Here is a 23,107-nt window from a genome sequence, read left to right on the forward strand (position 1 = left end):
TCATGGCAATGCTGGATCCTTAACCCACTGAGCGAGGCCAGGGATTGAACCCTCAACCTCATGGTTACTAGTCAGGTTCATTAACCACTGAACCACAACGGGAACTCTGGGTCTGGTTTTTTAGTTTTGGAAGATTGGCAGAACCAGGACAGACTCTGACTGGCACAGAGGGTGTGAAAGAGAGCCGTGTGGGACCTTCTTGCAGTGGGGATGAACTTCAAACTGCAGACAGGCCGGCAAGCCCTTCCTTCCAGTGTTTTAAAAACGGCGCAGGCCAGGACCAGCATCCGTCCACCCATCTGCACTGCCCAGGCCCTGAGCACTCTGGACAGAAAGGACTCAGGCCCCAGAACCCAGGGGATACAACCAAGTTACCCTTTCATTGCCGGGGCTGATGCAGAGAGGTTAGAAAGGGCCGTCCTAACATCAAGGGTTGCCAGGGCCCCAGTGAAAGGCCGGTGTTGCTCAGCACTGTGTCTCCAGGGGAGTCTAGGTGCTATAGGTAGAAATCCACCCAAATAGCTTAGTCCTGGGGCTGATCCAGCCCGCCTGCCTCTCCTGCTTTGCCAGGAGCTGAGACGGCCATGGCCGTGTGCCCAGCAGTGCAGGGCATGCCTGACCTCTGACCGCTGCCAGGAGCCGAGAGACAGGCAAGCCTAAGAGGTGTCCACACTCCACACATCACCACGATGTCCCTGTAACAAGAGTTAGAGGCTGGTGGCAGAAGACAAATGGTAAAAAACTCACAAGCCAAAAAAGGAAGAAACTGCCCACAATTACTAGCTAAAAAGGTGTTTTCCTCCCATTTTATTTGATAATACATTTTCACAGAAACATGATATTATTTACAAATATACAGGTAGGAGACTGCTGGTCAAAAATTTTAAACTGAAAATGTCATCAAAAATTAATTTACAAAACCCGCCAACTGTCCAAGGGAGCCGGGGAGGATGTGGGCGGGGCTCTGCGGTGGTCTGTGCAGAAGCGTGCTCCTCTGCTCCGCCGGCTTCTGGAACCTCCGACGCTGGGGCCCCAGGCCCAGCCCAGTCGCCCATGGCCCTGGCCGGGCTCAGGAGGCACTAGTCTGCATGTTTTTGGAAGCTGCGAGCATCGCTCTTACTTTGGCCATGAGGTCCTGTGCAGGGAGAGACAGGACATTTCCAGGGGCTCCGTTAAGACTCCGGAAGCAGATAATCCATGCAGTGAAGGCGTTTGCAGAAACGTTAGCAGCTAAAAACTGAGGAGACTTGGGGAAACATGTTGGGTGACTGGGAGCACGTCCAAGGGCGGGGCCGTTGCAAACCTCACTGTGGGGACCCAAGGAGGCTCAGAGGCAAGGCCTGGGGAATGAGGGGCGTGGCTCCAGGTCGCTCGGTTGGTCGCAGGGGACCGGCCACCCCAGGGCAAGACCCACACCACTGTCTCCAGGCGAGCAGCCCAGGACCCCGTCAATCCATGAGATGAGGGGCCAGGAAGTGAACTTAAGCCCTTTATAAAAAAAGGGCAGCGAAGAGAGGCCCACTCCCACTTTACCTGAGTGATTTTGCTCTGCACAGAAGAAACAATTGCCGAGGAGATCTGACCGTCTTTTTCCTGAGAAACTCCCCTAATGCAAGTAGAGACAGAGGTCAGGGGCTTCAAAAATACTTTAAAAAGCTGCTTTATTTTACTTGTTTCCAGTTTCTTTAGAAAATAAATCACCCTTATAAATACATTTTATGTTTATATTTTATGTAACACATTTGAAACATTTTAAGTTTTATAATTTATACATATGCTAACTCAAAAAATACTTTCAGATAAACACTATATAAGACACATTAAAAAAAAAAAAGAGAGAGATGGAAGAAAAAGACAAAAGCACCAGAAAGCTGGCACTGCACTCCCTGACTGGGATCACAGCCTGAGTGGCGCCTCCAGCTCACCCTGTGCACTTGTGGGGTGTGGACACCTCACACAGCTGACGGGGCCTGGATGAGTTAGGTGTCACCTTGAAAGAAGCCACATCTTACACCTGACCCACCTCAAGTGAGCTGTGGTTTCTGCTGCTGACATGCCTACAACTCCAGTCTTGCGGGGCGCCCGTGATTCACACTGATGGGAGCAAAGGTCTACAACCAGGAATGGGAGACCCTGATCCCCAGTGACCCTGTACCTGCCCAGGGTCTGGGTGGAGGGGGCTGTCTGGCAAAGCCTGTTGACAACACTGGCAGCCAGTCAACAGGGCAGACGTCCCACAGCCTGTGCAGCCTGGGAGGGAGGGCCTCACCCCGCACATCCGACTCTAGTGCCTGCCCCTCCCTCGATACCCGTGTCTCAGAACCATCCTCCATTTCCAGCTTCTGCTCCTTTAGAGCCCGAGTGACACATGGAGGAGGATGTGAGGAGCAGGGCCCAGGCTGGGGTGCTCCTAGCCCACCCCTCTCACCGGCCCCTAAGAAGGGTCCTGTGACCCAGAGGTCAGGGCAGGGTTACCTGGAGCGCTCCTGGCTGGAGCCCCGACTCTCCACAGGAGAGATGCTGGCCGAGTGCCGGCGTGCGGCCTGCTTGCTCGGGGAGGCTGGCTGAGAACCGGCCTTGGACTTGGTCCGCGACCGTGAGCGCCTCTTCTTCTTCTTCTCATGGGGGCTTCTGGAAGGAAAGCAGTTTTAGACAAAGGTACACCACTGACTCTGAAGGGCTCTCGGTGCTTTCCAAGGGATAAGCTGGAAACTTCACCTTTCTACACACATGAACTCCTTTCAAAAACTACACATTTTATTCAACTCAAAACTGATGGTAACAAAAGTCACACAGAAGTAAAATGGAGACCACCTTCTCAGCAGAAGTCCTGAAGTCAGATGCCTGTGGGGTTTAAAACACGATCAGCACTTCATGTGCATTTAAAATACCCAAATGCTGTTTGTATTGCTTGTTCATTTATGCTGACTTAATGGGAATTTCCAACAAGAAATGGAAAATTATTAAAATCCAGCATCATGTGCACAGAAGCTCAGTGCCCTTCTGGCCTGCAGCTGGCAGGCTGAGGCAGAATGAGTGGGTGCAGTCCCAGGCTGCCGGGTTCGGCCCCCCACCCCCATCCGGCCCCAACCCAGGCCTCACTGACCCTGAGATTTCACGTCAGGAACCCCCCACCCAGTTCCTTCTCCCCTCCAGACCCCCTGCTGCACTTCACCTGAGCCCAGCCGCCTACCCCCAAAGGAGCTGCCCTGAGCGTCCCGCAGGTGTCACTCCACACCTGCCCTAGAACAGCGAGGAGTGGCGCGTTGGTGGTAAAAGTGCTGAGGTGCAGATGTGTGCTGAGCCCTCCCCGATCTTGGCACCCTGAGGTCCCTCTTGAGAGGAACCACCTGTTACCTCCCCTTAGAGCTCCCACCCGCACACACAGCACGGGCGCCGAGGATGGTCTGCGCTTCTGCTTTAACTGAGTACCTCCTGGAGATTCCTTGCGGGGATGTGTCACCACTCATCTCGTGTTTCTCTTGCTTTCCCTCCCGTCCTCCTGGGCTACAAGTGCTGCAGCACCCAAAGGATGAATCCCCTGCCCCACTGTCCGCTGCAGGGTGAGGGCACAGGAACTGGCCTTGGGAGACACACCCTGGCCGTCAGAGCAAGGCTTGCCCTCCAGCGCTAGGTCTCCTGCAATACTTCTACTGCCCTAAGGCAGATGTCCTGAGCCTGCACAGCTCAGACTCCTCTAGCTCCTGGGGACTGAGGTGGCTGGCATGGCCCTTCCCAACTCGGAGATACCCCAGGGCCTGTCCATTTGACTGCTCATCCCCAAGACCAGTTGCCCTATCACTCCATCAGGGCATTTCCTTGGAGGCCCCGCTCCCCCCCACCCCCGCCCCCGCCTTGTCTGCAGCATGTGGGCTCTACACTGGGTGCCTTGCCCACCACCCAGCTCCAGTGCCGGCCTTGATGGAGGACGAGAGGCTCAGCAGGGCTGCCCAGGAGGCTGATGGGGGCTCCTACCTGGGTCTGGGCCCCTGGAATATCAGAGTGCTGGGCTAGAGAAGCAAGCTGATACCCCGGCCTGGCAGGGCCCAGCTTCCCAGCTCTGCCTTAACAACAAGAAGGACCTGGCCCCAGGGGCCAGCAGCTTGGTAACTTAAATTCTGCTGTGGTGAGTATCCCTGGTGAGCTGGGGCTGCTGGTGGGTGGCCCAGGGTGCAGGCCAGGATGGAGAAGGGAGGTCCATGAACAGAGAGGCTGTTCCCCCTGCTGAGTACAGAAAGGTAGAAACCACACGCAACAGACCTATTTCCTACATTCAGAAGTTTTGTGAATTTTTATGTCTGTAAACCATACAACTAGGATTTCAAAGGAAGCAGCAAATAAATATTTATAGCATGAGACATGTCCAAATGATTTCAGCCTCATATCTGGGTGAGTTCTTTAGGTTAGCAATCCTGAACTGTCAATCAGATTCAATTTCACTAATACTTGATCTCCCGACAAAATTTTTCAAGCATTTGCTGAAGAAATTAAGTACCCCTCCCTTTAAAAACTTTAAATTGAGGTGCACTTTACACCAGTGAAATGCAAATGTCTGTAGCACTGTTTGATGAGTTTTGGCAAGCTGCACAAAAGGTGATACCCAGACCCCTGTCACGATCAGGAACACTCTGTCACCCAAGAGGTTCCTCCATGGATGCTCATGGTTATCTAGACACCCCCAGCCTCCACCCCCCCAAGGTCCCCACTGCTCTGACTTTTATCACGTAAGTGAAACTTCAGATAAATGGGACCCTGCAGGCTCAGTCCTTTGTGGCTGGCTCCTTTTGCCCAACAGAATGCTTCTGGGGCTCTCCTGTGAGGTGCTGTATCACCAGGCTGCTGCTTCTCACTGCCAGGTACCATTACGCTGGGTGAACCAGCCATCAGTCGTTCAGGCTCTCCTTTGCTAATAGGCAGTTCCTGGCAATCACACATCAAGTTGCTTTGTGGTCAAACGTTTATGGTGCGTGAACGCCTGGGACTAGCACAGCTGGGCCATGGGGCAGTAGGTATTTAACTTGGCAAGAAACTACCAAGCTGTGCCCTAAGTGCTGGACCATCCTGCACACCCTCCAGCCATGTTTCGGGGTTACAGCAGCTTGCACGCTTGTCAACAGTACCACTTGTGTTGTTTACTTTGAGCTATTCTGGTCAGTGTAAGGAGCACCTCATTGTGGTATTTATTTTTTGCTTTTTAGGGCCACACTCGCAGCATATGGAAGTTCCTAAGCTAGGGGTCAAATCAGAGCTGCAGTGTTGGCCTACCCCACAGCAACAGCAATGTGGGATCCGGCCACCTGAACTACACTGCAGCTCATGGCAACACTGGATCCTTAACCCACTGAACGAGGCCAGGGATCGAACCCGCATCCTCATGGATGCTAGTTGGATTCACTTCCGCTGAGCCACAATGGAAACTCCCTCACTGTGGTTTTAACCTGCATTTCCCTGAGGGACAAGTCACGATGCTGAGCAGAATCTTAGCATAGGCTGTCTTCACTGGTTATTTAAATATACTCTCTTCTGAGTGTCTTTCAAGTCCACTGCCTCCTAACTGGGTTGTCTTTTTGGAATTGACACAGGCCTTTGTCAAAGATACACACTGCAAATCTCTCTCCCCATCTGGGGCCTGCCACTACACTTTCTTTTTTTTTTTTGGCTGTGCCTGTAGCATGTGAAAATTTCTGGGCCAGGGATCGAGCCCATACCACAGCAGTGACAATGCCAAATCACTAGGCCATCAAGGAACTCCCTCGTATACTTTTTTTTTTGGTCTTTTCTAGGGCCATACTCGCGGCATATGGAGGTTCCCAGGCTAGGGGTCCAATCTGAGCTGTAGCCGCCAGCCTACGCCACAGCCACAGCAATGCCAGATCCGATCTGTGTCTGCAACCTACACCACAGCTCACACAAACGCCAGAATCTTAACCCACTGAGCGAGGCCAGGGATCGAACCTGAAAACCTCATGGTTCCTAGTCAGATTTGTTAACCACTGTGCCATGACGGGAACTCCTTGTGTACTTTCTTAATTATGCCTTTTTAATGAAGTCTTTAATTTCCACAAAGTCAAATTTATTATTTTTTCTCTTGGGGGGGATTTCTGTGTCCTCAGAAATCTCTGCCACTTTCAAGGTCACAAGGGCACGCTCCTTTTCTTCAAAAAACTGACTGGTTCTAATTATCATGCTTGCGTCTGTGATCCATCCTGAGTTAAACCTGGCATATGGGGGTACAGATCACTTTTCTTTCTGACATCCAGGTGTTCATAAGTTTTGTTTAGAAAGACTTTCCTCAGTGCATTGTTTCAGCTCTCTGTCTTTTTAAGGTACAGCTCTCACACTGATTATTGGAGCTTTCCAGGAAGTCTTGCATCAGTAGTAAAAGTCCTCCAAGTTAGTTTTCAAGGTTGTTTGGACTGCTAGTCAGTTTGCCAATTTCTATAAGAAGTCCATGGAGTTTTGAACGGGACTGTATTGGATCTACAGATCAATCTGTGGAGCAAAGCCATTTGAATAATGCTGGGGCTTCGAATCCAAGAATATAGACTTTCTCTCCATTTACTTTTCTTAAACACTTTCTCTAAAATATTTTGCGGTTTTTAGGACAGAGATCTTGCACATATTTTCTTACCTTTATCCGTAAGTAGTTTGTTTTTTGATATTGTTATGCATGGCATTGTTTGTAACTTCATTTTTCAATTGTCCTAGGCTAACATATGGAAAGAAACTTAGAGAGTCCTGAAGATTTTACACAGTCATGTGAAGAGAGAGAGTTTTACGTTTTCCTTTGTGATCTTTATGCCTTCGACTTCTTTTTCTTGCCTTATGGTTGCACTATGAATTCCATTACAGAGCAGACACCCTGGCCTTGGCTCTGATCTCAGGGCAAGGCACCAGCAAGTGTAATGTTAGCTGTGGGTTTTTTAGAGATGCTCTTTATCAGGTGGAGAAGATTTCCTTCTAGTCTCGGTTTGTCAAGGCTTTCCCCTTCTTTTTCTTTTGAATGAATGGGTGATGAGTTGTGTCAAATGCCTTTTCTGCATCTACTGAGCTGTCGCATGATTTTCTTCATTTACTCTGTAAACACTGTGAATTACACAATGACTGGTTTTTGAATGTTAAAGAACCCTGCATTCCTGAGACAAACCCCATTTGGTGCTGATGTATTATCCTTTTAGTAAACTGCTGGACTCAGATCAGCTAATATTTTGTGAAGGATTTTTGCACTTACATTCCAGAGAGTATTAACTTGTGAATACCCACATGCATGTGCAAGTGCATCCACACACCTCCCAGCAAACACACCATACAGAAGTGGACGCAGCCACACACACTGCTGCCCATCTGCTCTAGGATGGTCACATGAGGTGAGCTGGGAGGTGTCCCTCTTCTATTTCCTTTGAAGTGTCTATAAGATTGGTGTCCCCCTTTTCTCGAATATTTGTAAGACTCTACTGATAAAAGCCATCAGAGTTTTGTGGCAAGTCTTTAAATTATAAATAAATTCAATGTCTTTTATGACTGCACCTGCAGTATATGAAAGGGATCAAATCAATCTTGGCCAGGGATCAAACCTGTGCCTCCACAGGGACCCAAGCCACTGCAGTCAGTCTTTTTTTTTTTTAAGGGTTGCACCCATGGCATATGGAAGTTCCCAGGCTAAGGGTTGAATCAGAGCTGCAGCTGCTGGCCTACACCACAGCTCAGGGCAATGTCAGATTCTGACCCCACTGAGTGAGGCCAGGGATTGAACCTGCATCTTCATGGATACTAGTCAGATTCGTAACCTGCTGAGCCTCAATGGGAACTCCTAGTAAAGCATTTTAAAGGTTCTCTTAAACATTCTCTTTTGGATTTTTAGTCTTTATTATTATTATTATTATTTTATAGTGGTTGCCCTTGAGAATTATGACAGGCACCCTTGATAGTCAAAGCCTACTGGAAATTAAGAACACTTTACATGTGATGTGCGAATCGTGTAAGAGCAGTATATATATATATATATATATATATATATATATATTTTTTTTTTTTTTTTGCTTTTCAGGGCTGCACCTGTGGCATATGGAGATTCCTAGGCTAGGGGTCCAACTGGAGCTAAAGCCGCCGGCCTACGCCACAGCCACGGCAATGCCAGATCTGAGACGTGTCTGCGACCTACATCACAGCTCGCTGCGACACTGGATCCTTAACTCACTGAGAGAGGCCAGGGATTGAACCCGCAAACTCATGGTTCCTAGTCGGATTGTTTCTGCTGAGCCACAACAGGAACTCCAAGCAGTATGTTCTCATTCAGTCACTCAATGAGCATTTACCGACATGTTCATCACAGTGCTAAGCAGTAGGAATTCAATGTTAAAAGTCCCATAACCAGTCATTTACTATTTAGTGTCAAAAAGTAACTGGGATTTCCTATTGGAGTGTATGATTTGGATAAACATTGTCATGAACTTTACTTTTAAAAATATTTATTACGGCCAGATCTGGATTTCCAAACACTAAAAGGAGCCAGGATTCCTAGGAGAAACGGCTGATCCCAGGTCTGGGGCAGGCAAACCACCAGCTACTCCTGGAATATCTTTTGCCAAAAGTGACAAAGTGCTCAGAGAACAATGGAGCCAGATGTGAGACAATGCCACCATCAAATAGAATATAATGGTAATAGATTGTTGAACCATGAATAAAAAACAAAGCCCTAAAACCCAAAGTCCACACTGATACTAAAACAGAGGGTGGGGGCGGAGGGTCTTGAGAGAAGAAATGAGGAGAAAGCTGCTGGCAACAGGACATTCACACTGTCCCAGTGCCACCCTATACAGATTACTTGTTAGTTCAAAGAGGAAGAGGTACAATTACACAGCAGATGCAACTTTAACCAAGCGATCAAACAGCATCACTGGCAATGGGACGAAAGAACACTGGTGTGTCTCCTGGTGTGATGCAATGGGAAATAAAACAACATCATCCATAGAGGATTTTTGCTAAAAAGTCTTGACAAGAACACAATCAAGGGGACACAGTAAGACAAATCCAAAGTGTGGGACCTTCAGCAATACAGCTGGCCTGGACCTGTCAAACTCATGAAACACACACCCAAAGGACACAGGGAAGAAGAGGAGGAGACAAAGAAAGGCAAATGTGGCAAAATGTTAACACCGTGAAAAGAGCTATAGATTTCATGCAGAGAGGTGTTCACTGTACTATTTTTAAACGGTAAGTTTAAAACTTTCTAATAAGTTTTAAAAAACCTTAAAAAAAAAAAAGTCAGTGAGAGCATCACTCAATGTTCAGCTTGTGGAAACAACCCTTCAACTCTGGCAGGAGGCACTTTCCCCTCAGTTGGGGTGATGTGATGGGGTGAAAGTGACTTGGTGGCTAGTCAGTCACCTGCTGCCACACTGAAGCAGAGACCCCACAGCTACTTTGCGTACCAGGGTGGAGGGAACAGCCTGATTGCTGGGTCAACAGAACTCATCTGCTAATAGAAGATATTCTGGAATTACAGACAACTATGGATTTATAATCTAGAGCACAAAAGTGACCGGTAATCGTGCACATGTTCACCACCACCGAGCTCCTCCTGAATCCACCACCGGCCTCAGCCCCTCAGAGTCAGGTCAGGGTGGCTCAGGCCTGCAGTATGTCAAGTCTTAACTTCTTTTGTGTGACTTATTAAGGTTCCAATGATAACACAAATGCTGATGAATCCTAATATGACCACCATCTTCTTTAGTGACATCTCTTTTAACGCAAAGGTTAATTTGAGGGCAAAGTAAGAACTCTTCTGTTAGGAGAGATTTTCTGCTACAAGGAATTAATTTTAGACCATGCCCTTCACATATACCAAATGTCAAACAATTACTTGCATAAGGAATAAAATTTTAAATGGACTTCAATTTTCCTTATATTATCCTGGAATAGTCCCGTATGCTTAGTGTGGGAGTTCTAAGGCACAAAGTGTAATTTATAAACAGATGGAGTAAGTTTGTACATGAAGCCTTTGCTGAAATCTATCAGCTTTACAGCTCCTTTGCTGATTTTTCTGTTTTACAGGAAAAAAAGATGACATTTTTATCAATTAATGGAACTACAGCCTAACTAGCCAGACTGCAGGAACATTTTTCAGTTAGAAACGCCTTTCAGAACTATTCCTGTTAAGGGCATTGCTGATGAAGGGGCATCTCTGAAGCAGGCTGGGGTGATGACTAGGTTCATTTGTCCACGAATGGTGGACACTTGGAATTCAGATCTGTCCCCGGAAGGTTCTGGAACCCTGAGTGTCCTTACACAAACACTCAGCAGTGTAATGTTATGAAATCTGAGATTACTATGTATGACAATTGCATCTTGTCCTTTTCTGGGCACCCAAGTCACTGGGAGAGCAATGCCCTTATCCACCTACCAGAGCCAGGCCTGCGTTGACTCTAGCGTGGGGACACAAAATTCAAGGAGCTCTCATTGTTGGAGGGAATGGAAACACACAAGCCAAGTGATGTAAGGTATTCAGGTGGCATCACCCATGCTAGGATGATCCCCATACAGTGCCCTTCGGCTGCGAAGGGGATGCCCACTGGTCCACCAGCCATGGTCCTGGTCTGGGTCCTTGTGTCTCCTCAAGTGAGTGGTGGTGCCAGGGCTTCTGGTGTGAGAGGTCAGCCTTGGCACTCTCCCGGGGTGGGGGAGCAGGGACCTTGCTCAGTGAGCTTCAGAGGCCCAGACTGGGCGCAACAGCCAGGCCTTCCCCTTTAAGAGGCCTGGGAGCCGGCCTCCCTCGTTCTAAACTGTACAAGTCTCTCCTAGTGGTCAAGAGATCAGAGGATGGACCCCCTCTCTGCTCTGAGGCCACACGAGGACCCTATCACCCTCTCCTGGGAGCTGCATCTGTGGCCTGACCATTCAGGCAGCAATAGGGATCCACTTGAGACTTGAACTCTGATATTCCTTGTTGCTCATCTCTACACCTCCTTTCCCTTCTCAACAGGTGACAGGTAAGGAGCTGAGTATAGGGGTACAGAGGGGCAGCTGGACCTGGGGGAAATGTGACCGCAAGGGGGGCGATTTGCTGCAAAGACAGAGGGCCCCCGATTCCAGCACAGTGGGGGTAGGGATCCTCCGCTTCTGAGCCCCAAAGCAGGACAACTCCAGACTGGCCAAAGCAGTTGCCTCTGACTACCCCCAGCCCTGTGCCGAAAGCTGAGCACAAACCTCTCTGCCTTTGCCACTGCAGCTTCTGCAGTATGAAGGCTCAGTGCCTACCTGGACCGGGTCCGCTTCCTGCTGACGCCAGGGCTGTTGCTCATCCGGTAGGCGGTGGGGACACTCCTGTCCTCCCGCCGTCGCTCGGGAGAGTGTGCTCGCCTCCGAGGGGACCGGGACCGGGACCTGGGAAGAGAGAGGCAGGCATGTCAATCCTGTGTCGGAAGGATGAGGAACACAGCCACCACGAGGCGGGCCGCCCCTGGCCTGGATTCCTGTTCAGAGGCAGATGCCTGTTACAGCGATGCTGAGCTTCTAACCGGACGGTCAGCAGCAGCCAGCCCCCTGGACTAGGTCCCTGCAGTTCATGGCCAACACAGGTCTGCTGCTTCTCCTCCTGCCTCCTCCATCTGATCGCCCTAACAATGTTCAGCTCATTGATATTTCCATCAAAATTAGTTGAGAAAGGCAGTGAGATTCAAGTCAGTTCTTCCTATTTGTTTTGAATACTGGCAAGAGGAAGAAACGATAAATTCACGAAACTGGAGGATTACCTGGAAATACCTCTTATTCACGCTAATCTTACGGACCTCTTAGCGAGAGGATCAGGCTGCAGGCCCACTGGCATGAAGCCTCTACCTTCAATCCAATTCAGACTGTGCCATTCCCATGGAAATTCTGGCTAAATGCTCTGCTAATGAGGTTTCTTGGACATAAAACTACCCACTGATATTTGATTCTTCCTTTTCGTGTGCCCGGCAAAGGACTACTTTCTTCACATAGGGCTGTGAGCAACATGGGCAGCCAAACCCACGGACACCAGCACTCGGAGCTCCAGCTTGAGACCCTCGCCCACAGGGTCAAGGTCTTTACCAAAGGCCCTATAACAATGGGTTTAGGACTCTTAGTTTTTTTGTTCATTCAGTGAAACTACTGTTTTGGGAAGACCTGAAATAAGCAGAAATCTGGGGAAAAAAATGGATGTCTTTTTGTTCTGTATCTATGACAACCCACTCAAAAACAATATAAAGAAGGGATGTTTGACTTTGCCATCTAAAAAAATTCTATACTGAATCATTTTAGCTACAATAAAATCCCCCAAACAGCACACGCTGCGGTTGGCAGAGATGAGTTTGTAATTACATGCCACCCTCTGCATCTCAGGAAAACCCCAAGTCATTCCTGAAAAACATCCCAGCCACCAAGTGAGCCTGCTCCGGGTGAACTGTCCTCTGCTCGGGGCTCCTCTCACAACCGCTTTTCAGCTTGGACAATGGTTTTGATTTTTTCCCCCGGACCTTTCCTAAGATTTAGGTAACAGATTTTAAAGGTGAGGTCAGTCAGACACCTTGACATTTTATGAGATTTTCCCTCAAAAGAGCTCTGGGAGTCAATCTGTTTGTGGTTGAAGCTGCCTGCTAACTGTCTCGCTCTGCTGCTGCCGAGCTGCTCTGATAAGGCTCTGTGCTTGGGGTTCCTGGGGAGGCTGTGGCTCTGGGATATGGAGCTGCACACCCCTCTTTCAGAATAAAACATGATGGGCTGGGCAGTTACTAGAACCCTGAAGAACGCTCTGCTTAATCAAAGCTACAGCACCTAAGGCATGCTTAACCGCAGGACCCTACAATGAACTCAATAATCAGGAAAAATAAATTACTTCTTAATGTCTGCAAATTCATAGCTTTGAAACACAATACCATTTTGCAGTGGCTATTAGATTAGATTTCTTTAAAGTGAAGTGGCTGTTACCAGTAGAGTTCAAGTTATCTGGGAAAAAAGCCCATCTCAGAATTAAGGGTTCTAAGCTACATCAGATAATATTTAGGTTTTATTTTAATTAAAGAAGCTCTAATGCTTTTATTCTGTTAATTAGGCTCTTAATATTGCTACCATGACACAGTGCAAGAAACAGGAATTCCATTTCATGAGTAAATCATCTGTATAATGTGGCCAGAGGCCTTCTTATAAAGAAGATGAAATAGCCTGAATTAAAAAAAATTTTAAGCATAATGCAACTCAGATATGTTTTTCTTGAGTAATCTTAATGGCTGGCTTTCAAATAAAGGCATAATGAAACTTTTCATCTGAATAATGGTGATATTTACAAACAGCTTCTTTCCACTGACATTGAACCATGTCATCGAAGCCGCACCCTCCCTTCCTCTTACTTTACTGCTCTCGGTCCTCAGGGAACTGCTGCCCCGAAAGCCTGAACACCAAGAGGCTCCTGACTCCATCTAGTTCCTCTCAAGCCTGACCTGTGGAGCCAACTTTACCCCTAGTGCCCCCTCCTCTCTGGAGGGGCCAATACCTCCTGCAGCCCCCCACCGACCTCCCACACTGTGCTGTCAGTGTGTGGCTCTGGGGTTATGATTTACTCCTTGGATGCCAGCGTGCAAACGTCACCTCGTGAGAAATGGCAAGCGTCCTGACCTTTTTAAGGATCATGATCTGGAAATTAAACCAATTGTAAACATGACTGGTTTGCTGTGCAGTTTATCAAGGTGGAAGCATGAGGAATTACAAATTCCAAACTAAACTACCACCAAATTTTGCCCGCCTGAATTCTTTCTGAACATTAAATATAACTATTAGAAATGCCACATTAACCCCCAGCTCTCATGCCCCTCCCCGAGTGAAAGCCTCAAAACGCGGGGGTACAAAGATCCACCTAGAACCTCCCCTCTTTAGACACCAACTAACCAATGAAGAGACACCAAAGGTGATCTTAGCAGGAACTTTCAAAGTTAACTGAATTTCAAGCTTTTTAAAATGCCTAAACTGTTAAAACTCAATTTTAATTTTAAGCAGTAAACTGTATGAGTACATCTTCATCACATTAAATAAAACCTATTGTGATATAAAAGCAGAATAAGCAGAGAAAGAAATCTTATACTTTAATCAATGTTGACTTAAAAGACACTGAATACTTCCTTGTGTTAATCACTATGCTTTCTGAGAAGCAACAGACTGATTTCCAAAACCAAAGATTTTTCTATGACTAATTCATCACTGGAGAGCCAGAGTCATCTGTAATGTAGACATATTAGGTAAATGGGACCTCGACTGTGTGAACATTAATATATAAACATAAAAATTAGTCATGATATAAAAGGGCTTTCTAATCTTAACTTTCTATATTTTATATAGGACTTTAGTAATTTAATATGCAAAAGAAAATATATTTCAACTGCAGTATCCCATGACAAGTAGAAATAACAAAAGTCATTTTACTTGGAGCTGGTAACAGTCTTTGTTCTTTTTGGCTGCACCTGTGGCATATGGAAGTTTCCAGGTTAGGGATCAAATCTGAGCCATAGCTGAGATCTATGCTACAGCTGTGGCAACACCAGAGCCTTAACCCACTGTGCCAGGCTGTGGATTGGATCCATGCCAGCAGAGAGACAATACCAGATCGATTTTAACCTGCTGTGTCATGGCAGGAACTCCTGGTAACAGTCTTTTTAAAACAATCAATTAAGTTGTGTCAGGCCCAATAAACAAGTCTGATACATTCTATGTAGATCTTACATCTGTAATGGGGTTTTTCTATCTGAAAAGATAGATAAAGAAAGAATTATGGGAGTTCCTGTCGTGGCTCAGCAGAAACGAATATGACTAGGAACCATGAGGTTGTGGGTTCGATCCTTGGCCTCGCTCAGTGGGTTAAGGATCCAGCATTACTGTGAGCTGTGGTATAGGTCACAGATGCGGCTTGGATCTGCCACATTGCTGTGGCTATGGTGTAGGTCGGCAGCTACAGCTCCGGCTAGACCCCCTAGCCTGAAAACCTCCCTATGCTGCAGGTACGGCCCTAAAAAGACCAAAAAAAAAAAAAAAAAAAAAAAAAAAAAGAAAGAAAGAAAGAAAGAATTATGACAGCATCATTAGCAACTTCAATATTTTGGCTATGTAGTTCCCAGTGTGGCTCACCAGAAACAAATCCGACTAGGAACCATGAGGTTGCCGGTTCAATCCCTGGCCTCTCTCAGTGGGTTAAGGATCTGGTGTTGCTGTGAGCTGTGGTGTAGGTAGCAGACTCAGCTTGGATCTGGCATTGCTGCGGCCTGGGTGTAGGCCAGCGGCTACAGCTTTGATTCGACCCCTAGCCTGGGAACCTTCATATGCCATGGGTACGGCCTTAAAAAAAAAAGCAAAAGAAAAAAAATTTTTTGGGCTAAAATTTAATTTTTTTTTTTTTACACTTCAAACAATTCTTATTACTGAGAACACCAACCTCTCATTTTATAACTGCTTCATTCTTTTTTTTTTTTTTTTTTTTTTTTTTTTTTTGTCTTTTTGCTATTTCTTGGGCCACTCCCGCAGCATATGGAGAGTCCCAGGCTAGGGGTCTAATCAGAGCTGTAGCCACCAGCCTACACCAGAGCCACAGCAACACGTGATCCGAGCCGCGCCTGCAACCTGCACCACAGCTCACGGCAACGCCGGATCATCAACCCACTGAGCAAGGGCAGGGACCGAACCCGCAACCTCATGGTTCCTAGTCGGATTCGTTAACCACTGCGCCACGACGGGAACTCCCTATAACTGCTTCATTCTAAATCCAGTTGGATCCCTAGAAATTATTAGTACCACCTTGGACTGAGAAAGTGGGCCTATAACCAGCTTAGAAAAATAAAACTGACTCTGACTCTTCAAATAAAAGTGTTATCAAATAAAACTCACTCTTCTCCAAAATGAAAGCTGAGGCAGGATTCTACATAGCGAAAATGACTTATCTGACTTACGTCCCCAGAACCCAGAGACAAACCACAGGACAGCTGGCCTCTGCTCCAAACCTCTGATCAGAGACCTACAACCCATCCCTGGCCCTGAGCTCAGACGGGGTGTGATTTCAAGGAGCATCACTACCACGTATTACCTCTTAAAGCAAAACTTCCTGGACAAATACTCTAAAGGTTTTGCTTCTTCTTCGTGTTATTTTTTAGGGCTGTACCTATGGCATATAGAAGTTCCCAGGCTAGGGTTTGAATCAGAGCTGCAGCCGGAGCCTACATCACAGCCATAGCAACACCAGATCCGAACCATGTATGCGACCTACACCACAGCTGACCTACACCACAGCTCACGGCAACACTGGAGCCTTAACCCACTGGGCGAGGCTAGGGATTGAACCCACATTCTCATGGATACTAGTCAGCTTCAAAACCCACTGAGCCACAAAGGGAACTCCCATATTAGTTTAAAAAAAAATGTTGTAAGTTGCATTTTGTCTTGATATCTTAAACTGCAAAACACAAAGATCTGTCCTGTTTAGTGAGCTTAAGTCAGCTGACTTAACTAAGATTAGAAGTAACACATAGATACTACTGAGATTTAAAAAAAATTCTGAGTTATAAAAATGCTCAGCTCTCTTTGCATAAAATATTCAAATTAAGGTAAGATTGGTGGTTTGCCATCACAGAACTCATACTGAAGATTTTCTAACTTAATTTTTTTCTTTTAACAGAAAATTGCAAACTAAGGATTAGGATTTTGCTTCTTGCAGTTGTCAGCAATGAATATATGAAAACAATACAAAATATACTTGTATATAAAAAACACACCTCTAAATCTATTCTAAAATAAAAAATTATTTAAAAAGTATTAAAATAATATATAAAATGACTTACTCTATTATATAGTCAATAAAAAGCACATAAATCCTGGAAAGTTAAAATTCCAAATATTTCATGAACACTTCATGAAAATTCTGAAAGACCAATCTGGGGAAAAGTCTGTGGCCCTTACCTCATTCCTTTTCACAGAAGAGATGGCTACATTTCACCAGATAACAGTGTCTACTGTATTTGCTGAACACTCAGCATTAAAATGAAACTCACTTGTTACACTAAAGAAATGATCTAAGGAGGCTTTATACTTACTAGCTCCCCCAGATGGCAATTTATGAATGAATTATACTTTCTTTTGTTTGAGCCCTGTAATAAAGGACAATTGGGAAGAATTTTACTGGGTATATAATTACTCCGAGGGCTTGTATAGGCCTACATTATTTATCTTTGCTATATATCATAAGAGATTTTTCAAATAAGAAACTTTAAAAATGTTTTGATATATACATCTGAGTTTCTGGGGACTTTCAAAAACTGAAAATATGTCAGCAAAGTTGTTCATTCAATTAAATCGCAACAAAGGGTGTGTATGTGTGTATGTGTATGTGTGTAATGATGGAACTTCTAAAGAACTACCAAAATGGGAGTTCCCATTGTAGCGCAGTGGAAATAAATCTGACTAGTATCCATGAGGACTCAAGATCGATCCCTGGCCTTGCTCAGTTGGTCAGCGATCCAGTGTTGCTGTGAGCTGTGGTGCAGGTCGAAAACTGGCGTGGATTTGGTGTTGCTGTGGGTGTGGTGCAGGCCTGCAGCTGTAGCTCTGATTTGACTCTTGGCCTGGGAACCTCCATATTCCTCGGGTATGGCCCTAAAAAGCAGAAACAAACAAACAAATAAAACGAAAAAAACCTAGCAAAAATGTAACTAGCCAAAGATGAGATTTATCTATCATGGAGGCAAATCTAATTTCCTTGTCTGTAAGTGTTCACTGTAGACTTGTCAAGCTTTTAAGGTCTGGTCTGGGCAAAAATAGGGAAAGCATGCTGTTTCAGGATATATTCAGAGAGGCATATGTGTACACATGTATACTTTTTTCCCCCCTTTTTAGGGCCACACCTGAGGCATATGGAGGTTCCCAGGCTAGGGGTCAAATTAGAGCTACAGCTATTGGTCTATTCCAGAGCAACGCCAGATCCAAGCTGCGTCTGCAACTTATACCACAGCTCATGGCAACGCCGGATCCTTAACCCACTGAGCAAGGCCAAGGATTGAACCTACAACCTCACAGTTCCTAGTTGGGTTTGTTAACCACTGAGCCACAAAGGGAACTCCTACTATGACTTTTTCTAAAAAAACTAAAAAAATAAAAAGTACAGGGCATATGCACTCTCCCCATGGAAAAGAGAGAACTAACTGTGGAAGAAAACTAGATCGATTCAAGTGCTACACTAAAGAGAAACAGAAAAGTCCAGTCAACATTTAATAATAAATCAGAAGGTATGACGTAAGTTTTAAAACCTGAAACTTGCTTTTCTGAACCTCCTGTAAGCCAGGTGCTTAAACAAAACAAAACAAAACAAAACAAAACACCAAACTGCTTTACTAAGCAGTAAATTCTGTGATTTCCTAAAGGTTTTCATTTTTATTACGTCCATTGTCTGAAATGTTAAGTTGCTTTCTGAAAAGCTGGCTCCTCGTGAAGGTGGCTTTTGGCTGAACAATGACTCTTAGTGGGAGGTTTGGAGAGGCAAGCTAAATTGAGAAAACAGGTTTGTGCCACTGTGTTTCCTTTTTTCCACGCTCTTATAAGTGCTGTGCCAGGAAGCTGAGCATGGCCACAGAACAGATTTCTTCTGTTTTGGTGTTCATGCATTCAAGACGAATTAGCCCGGGCAAGTCTACTCATTCAAACCAAAGACCCCCAACCCTGTGAATTTTTTCACACATTTCAGCAAATACACCATTCTTGCTTCCAAAATCAGTTTAACATTTAGATACATCTATTAAAAAAAAAAAAACCTGGCAGTAGTTGATGAGTTTTAAAAAGTTAAGTTTAAATATTTTGAAAAGATCTTATTTCGGTTTGCAGGATGCATCTCTGCACAAACACATGGGGGAGCATGGGTCTGTGTTTACGGGGAGCTGTGCCCACACCAGACGCATGGCCGTCAGGGCGCCCTGCACACCCACCTGGAGCGCCGCGCTGTTCGATAGGCACTGGGAAGACAATGCTTTGCTTTTGAGTGGGATCTGGACCTGGACTTGGACGACGACGAGTGGTACTTGGGAGACCGTGATCTTGTTCGAGACCGTTTTTTGTGCTTTTTCTTTTTCTTCTCTCTCTCCTCTTCCCTTGACAGGTCTTTGCTTTTGCTGGAGGGCCCCTCTGGAGGCTTAATGTCTAACGTGGGCAGAGGTCTGCCTCCGGCCAGTAGAGGACAGGACACAGCACTGGCTTCCTGGGGACAGAAGCACATGTCTGGATGTCAACAGGGAAAGCTTGACATTTAAAAATGTGTATTTGTGAAATTTCGACTTTGGGGCCCTCTTACCAATAATGTATCAACATCCCAGAGAGTGGACCGTACCTCTTTCTGTGACTCTGAAACAATCACCCTGGCATCTCAGGGAGGATGGCTCCTGAGGGACCACAGCATGAACGGTGGCCAAGCCTTCCAGTGCAGCCTCTCTCCCAAGCCTGCGCACTGTGGTGGCTGGATCTGATAGAAGGACTGTGGCATTACAGGGTGTGCATCAGAAAGAGAGCCACGCCTGTTCTTTCATAAATAACTGCTGACTTCCTACTGAAAAGGTGATTTCTCAAACCTCCAGCACTAGGTTTTTATGAATCTCTCTGTGTTGCCTGAACTAAAAGGTTCCTCTTTGATGTTTAAAAAATCTTGTCACAAGAAAAACACATTTGTTTTTTTCTTTTTTTAGGGCCACACTTGCAGCATATGGAACTTCCCAAGCTAGGAGTCGAATCGGAGCTGCAGCTGCTGGCCTACCCCACAGCTCCAGCAACACCGGATCCTTAACCCACGGATTGAGGCCAGGGATCGAACACATCCTCATGGATACTAGCTGGGTTCATTACCGCTGAGGCACAGTGGGAACTCCCAGAAAACACATTTCTTTCGTTCTTTTTTTCTTTGTAGCTATATGAGGTGATGGATTTTTTTTTTTTTTTATTTAAAAAAATTTTTTTTTATTTTATTTTCCCACTGTACAGTAAGGGGGTCAGGTTATCCTTAGATGTATACATTGCAGTTACAGTTTTTTCCCCCACCCTTTCTTCTGTTGCAACATGAGTATCTAGACATAGTTCTCAATGCTATTCAGCAGGATCTCCTTGTAAATCTATTCTAGGCTGTGTCTGATGAGGTGATGGATATTAACTTACTGTGGCAGTTATTTTGCAATACATGTAAGGCAAACCATGCTGTGCATTTTAAATATGCAGTGCTTTGTGTCACCTGCTAACTCAAAACTGTCACTTGCCATCTGCTTCTACAAGGATGAAGTCACCAGCCACTGCAGCTGCTGACCTTCAACACCCCCTGGAGTTCAGGGTGGAGATCAGGAGTGAGGCTCTCTGTGCTCTGGGAAAAACCAGCAGAACAGGCCTTCAGACATTTTCAGAAGACTTTATGAGCCCAATTTCTTGCATTTTCTCTCATCTAGAAAATCACCAACATGGTTAACGGAAACATCTGCTCCTGGTGACGAGCAGCATAAAAGGTGAGCTTAGTTGCATGCATCGTCCTTCACCAAAATCACACCCACACTGCCCCCCTGCCCGCACATCTCCGGAGCAGTTCCTATCTGAGAGGCTGTCTCCTAGTCCTCATTTTGCCTCAAATTCACAGCTCTCGCACTGTACATTTTTTTTTTTTTCAGTCAAAGTGGGTATATCTCAGTGATACTGAAGGGGAAAAAAGCCACTAACGGGAATCATCAACAAGATAATCCTATCAGCACATAACAGCTTTACTCTGCATATATTAATTCAGCACAGTACTGCACTTAGTAAGTATCGGTCATCATAAAAAAAAACCCTCTTTATCCGACTATAATAGACACACAGAAGAGTGCAACAGGACACTGCCTACTGAATTTTCACAATGGAACACCAGCACACAGACCAAAGAACTGCCACCCTCGCTCGGCACTGTGTGTCATCCAGAGCAATCCCATCCCTAGGAATTTATTTTAGGAATTTATTTTAAAGAGACAGTCAGGTAAATGTGCAAGGTGCACGCCCCAGGACCACATCACACTTTATGATGAAGAATTACAAACTGCCTGAATGACCAGCAAAAGGGTCCTCCTGAATCAACACGGTCCATGCAGGCAGTGAGTTAGAACTCGACTGTGGAAAATGATGTGGTCATCCTATTTTTACTGACACTGACATTTGTCCATGTCACTCTGGAAAACGAAAAAATGAATTTACAAAAAAAGAAGAGAAAAACCCTAACAACCCCCCAAATTCCAAGAAACCATCACCACTATTTTATAGCTGTGGCTGCAGCCACCCACCTTCCCCTCGTCCTGAGAAAGGCCATTTCCTTGATTCACTTTATTAAAAAAATTTTTTATTATAGTTGATTTACAATGTTCTGTCAATTTCTGCTGTACAGCAAAATGACCCAGTTATAGACTTCTATACATCCTTTTTCTCACATTATCCTCCATCATGTTCCATCACAAGTGATTAGACAGAGTTCCCTGCGCTATACAGCAGGATCTCATTGCTCTTCCACTCTAAATGTAATAGTTTGCATCTACTAACCCCAAACTTCCAGTCCACCTTGATTCACTTTAAATGAATTTTAACTACAACCAGTAAATACCACACTTTGTAATATACTGAGAAATTGGCAATTTCATTTTGTGCCTCAGAGGCTTCAGCTGTAAGGTTTATGGAAGACAAGTCTAGGCAGGGGCTGTGGTGTCAGTGCTGGCTGCTGGCAGGGTTGGGCTCCAGCGGGACGGCCTCCCCTCTCCCAGGGTCCGTGTGATGAGGCCAACTGCACAAGGGAAAGCAGTGCTCTGAGGTTTGACAGAACAGCGGTGGGGCTCTCACGGGGCGGGCTCCAAATGAAGATGCTCCCCTCAGTCAGGGGCTGTGACTATAGAGCAATTTCTCCATCTTCCTGCCGTTTACAATGACTACACACCTGTTGTACATCCTTCACTCACTGTGAACTGAGGCTCAAAGGCAGTGAGAGGCAGCAGGGCTGAGAATTGCTCTAGAACATGCCTGTTCCCAAAGCAGCTGATTTCCACATAAATACCCCTAGTGACCCGCACCCCTGTGGAAGGGTGTACAGACACCTAGTGCTCCTGTCTGGCCTCCATGTCCACGCTGCCCAGCTCACTTCTAAGGCTCTGCCAAACTGTCTTCAGGGGACCCATTTCATTGCGAGATAGTTTTTATCAAAAAGGTCTTTCTCGCTTCAAGCGATATTTTCCAGGTTAAAAAATTAAAGTAATTGGCTATTAAACAGTTTTAACATGTAGAAAGCAACCTTTATCTAAGAAGACCGAATTCCCACTCTGGCGCTCCATAAGCATACATACTAAATGATATTTTAAGTTGAGACTAAAATAAATCAAGTGCAGTGAGCTTCTTAGCTTTAGCTAGAGGAAGGGAAAGGCTGGCTGCTCCCTGGGTGTGGGCACAGCCCACTCAGCTGGCTGGTAGGGAGCTCTGCTGTAGCTGGAAAAACCAGCTTTTAGTGCATTAAAAAAATCCCAATAACCGTGGCCTCTAAATTAGGAATATACAGTGCATGAAAAAAGGAGATGGAATTGGGGGTAAAAAGGTGCCACTGAGCATTTTTGTGCAGCACGCATGGGCCTCCGCGAATGCAGTCAGGACCCCATGAACTACAGGGCAGTCAGGGCTGCTGCGGATAATTTCTGCAACCAGGCCTGGGGAATCCCAACGAGAGAGCCCATTTTGGAAAAACTGAGACATATCTTCCATCCTTTAGGTGATTGGAAATACAGGATGGCTGGCTTTCTCCCTTGGGTTCTCACGGCCTCCACACTCAAACAAAACCCTGGCACTAATCAGGGATAATGTGCAACAGTCAAAGGTGAGAGATGGGAAAACATGTCCCCGGAGGACACCCCCCTAAGGACAAGAACCAGGTTGGGGGGGCAGTATGGGCGGCCGGCCCAGGACAACGGGAGATGGTGAGTGGCAGCTCAGTAGACAAGTTCCTATTTATACTGTGTCGCCAACCTGGTAATTTTATCTCTGAACTTTACTACTGCCTCCTTCGCCTTTATCCTTAGGCCTGTCATTAGTAATAACTTATGTC

At 46.0% G+C, this 23,107-nt stretch overlaps 1 protein-coding gene across 12 annotated transcripts in view; it reads right to left on the minus strand.

The window, feature by feature from the left end:
* Positions 1 to 776: 776 nt before the first annotated feature.
* Positions 777 to 23,107, minus strand: part of SFSWAP (splicing factor SWAP) — a 78,008-nt gene continuing 55,677 nt past the window's right edge. For 8 of the 12 annotated variants that reach the window (XM_021073982.2, XM_084993523.1, XM_005670530.4 and 5 more), the window contains 5 exons: positions 18,963 to 19,231; positions 11,257 to 11,382; positions 2,476 to 2,631; positions 1,534 to 1,606; positions 777 to 1,135 (listed from right to left, as the gene is read on the minus strand). In XM_021073982.2, coding sequence (XP_020929641.1) covers positions 1,070 to 1,135; positions 1,534 to 1,606; positions 2,476 to 2,631; positions 11,257 to 11,382; positions 18,963 to 19,231 — 690 coding nt within the window. In that variant the 3' untranslated portion in view covers positions 777 to 1,069. The remainder of the gene's footprint in view (positions 1,136 to 1,533; positions 1,607 to 2,475; positions 2,632 to 11,256; positions 11,383 to 18,962; positions 19,232 to 23,107) is intronic. The other 4 variants (XM_084993521.1, XM_084993522.1, XM_084993520.1 and 1 more) reach the window with 1 other exon arrangement.

Source organism: Sus scrofa, chromosome 14, assembly GCF_054392235.1.
Source record: "Sus scrofa isolate SSC_HxYL_T2T_F1_AM1 chromosome 14, Sscrofa_HxYL_maternal_Yorkshire_Landrace_v2.0, whole genome shotgun sequence".
In the NCBI taxonomy this organism is placed as follows: domain Eukaryota; kingdom Metazoa; phylum Chordata; class Mammalia; order Artiodactyla; family Suidae; genus Sus; species Sus scrofa.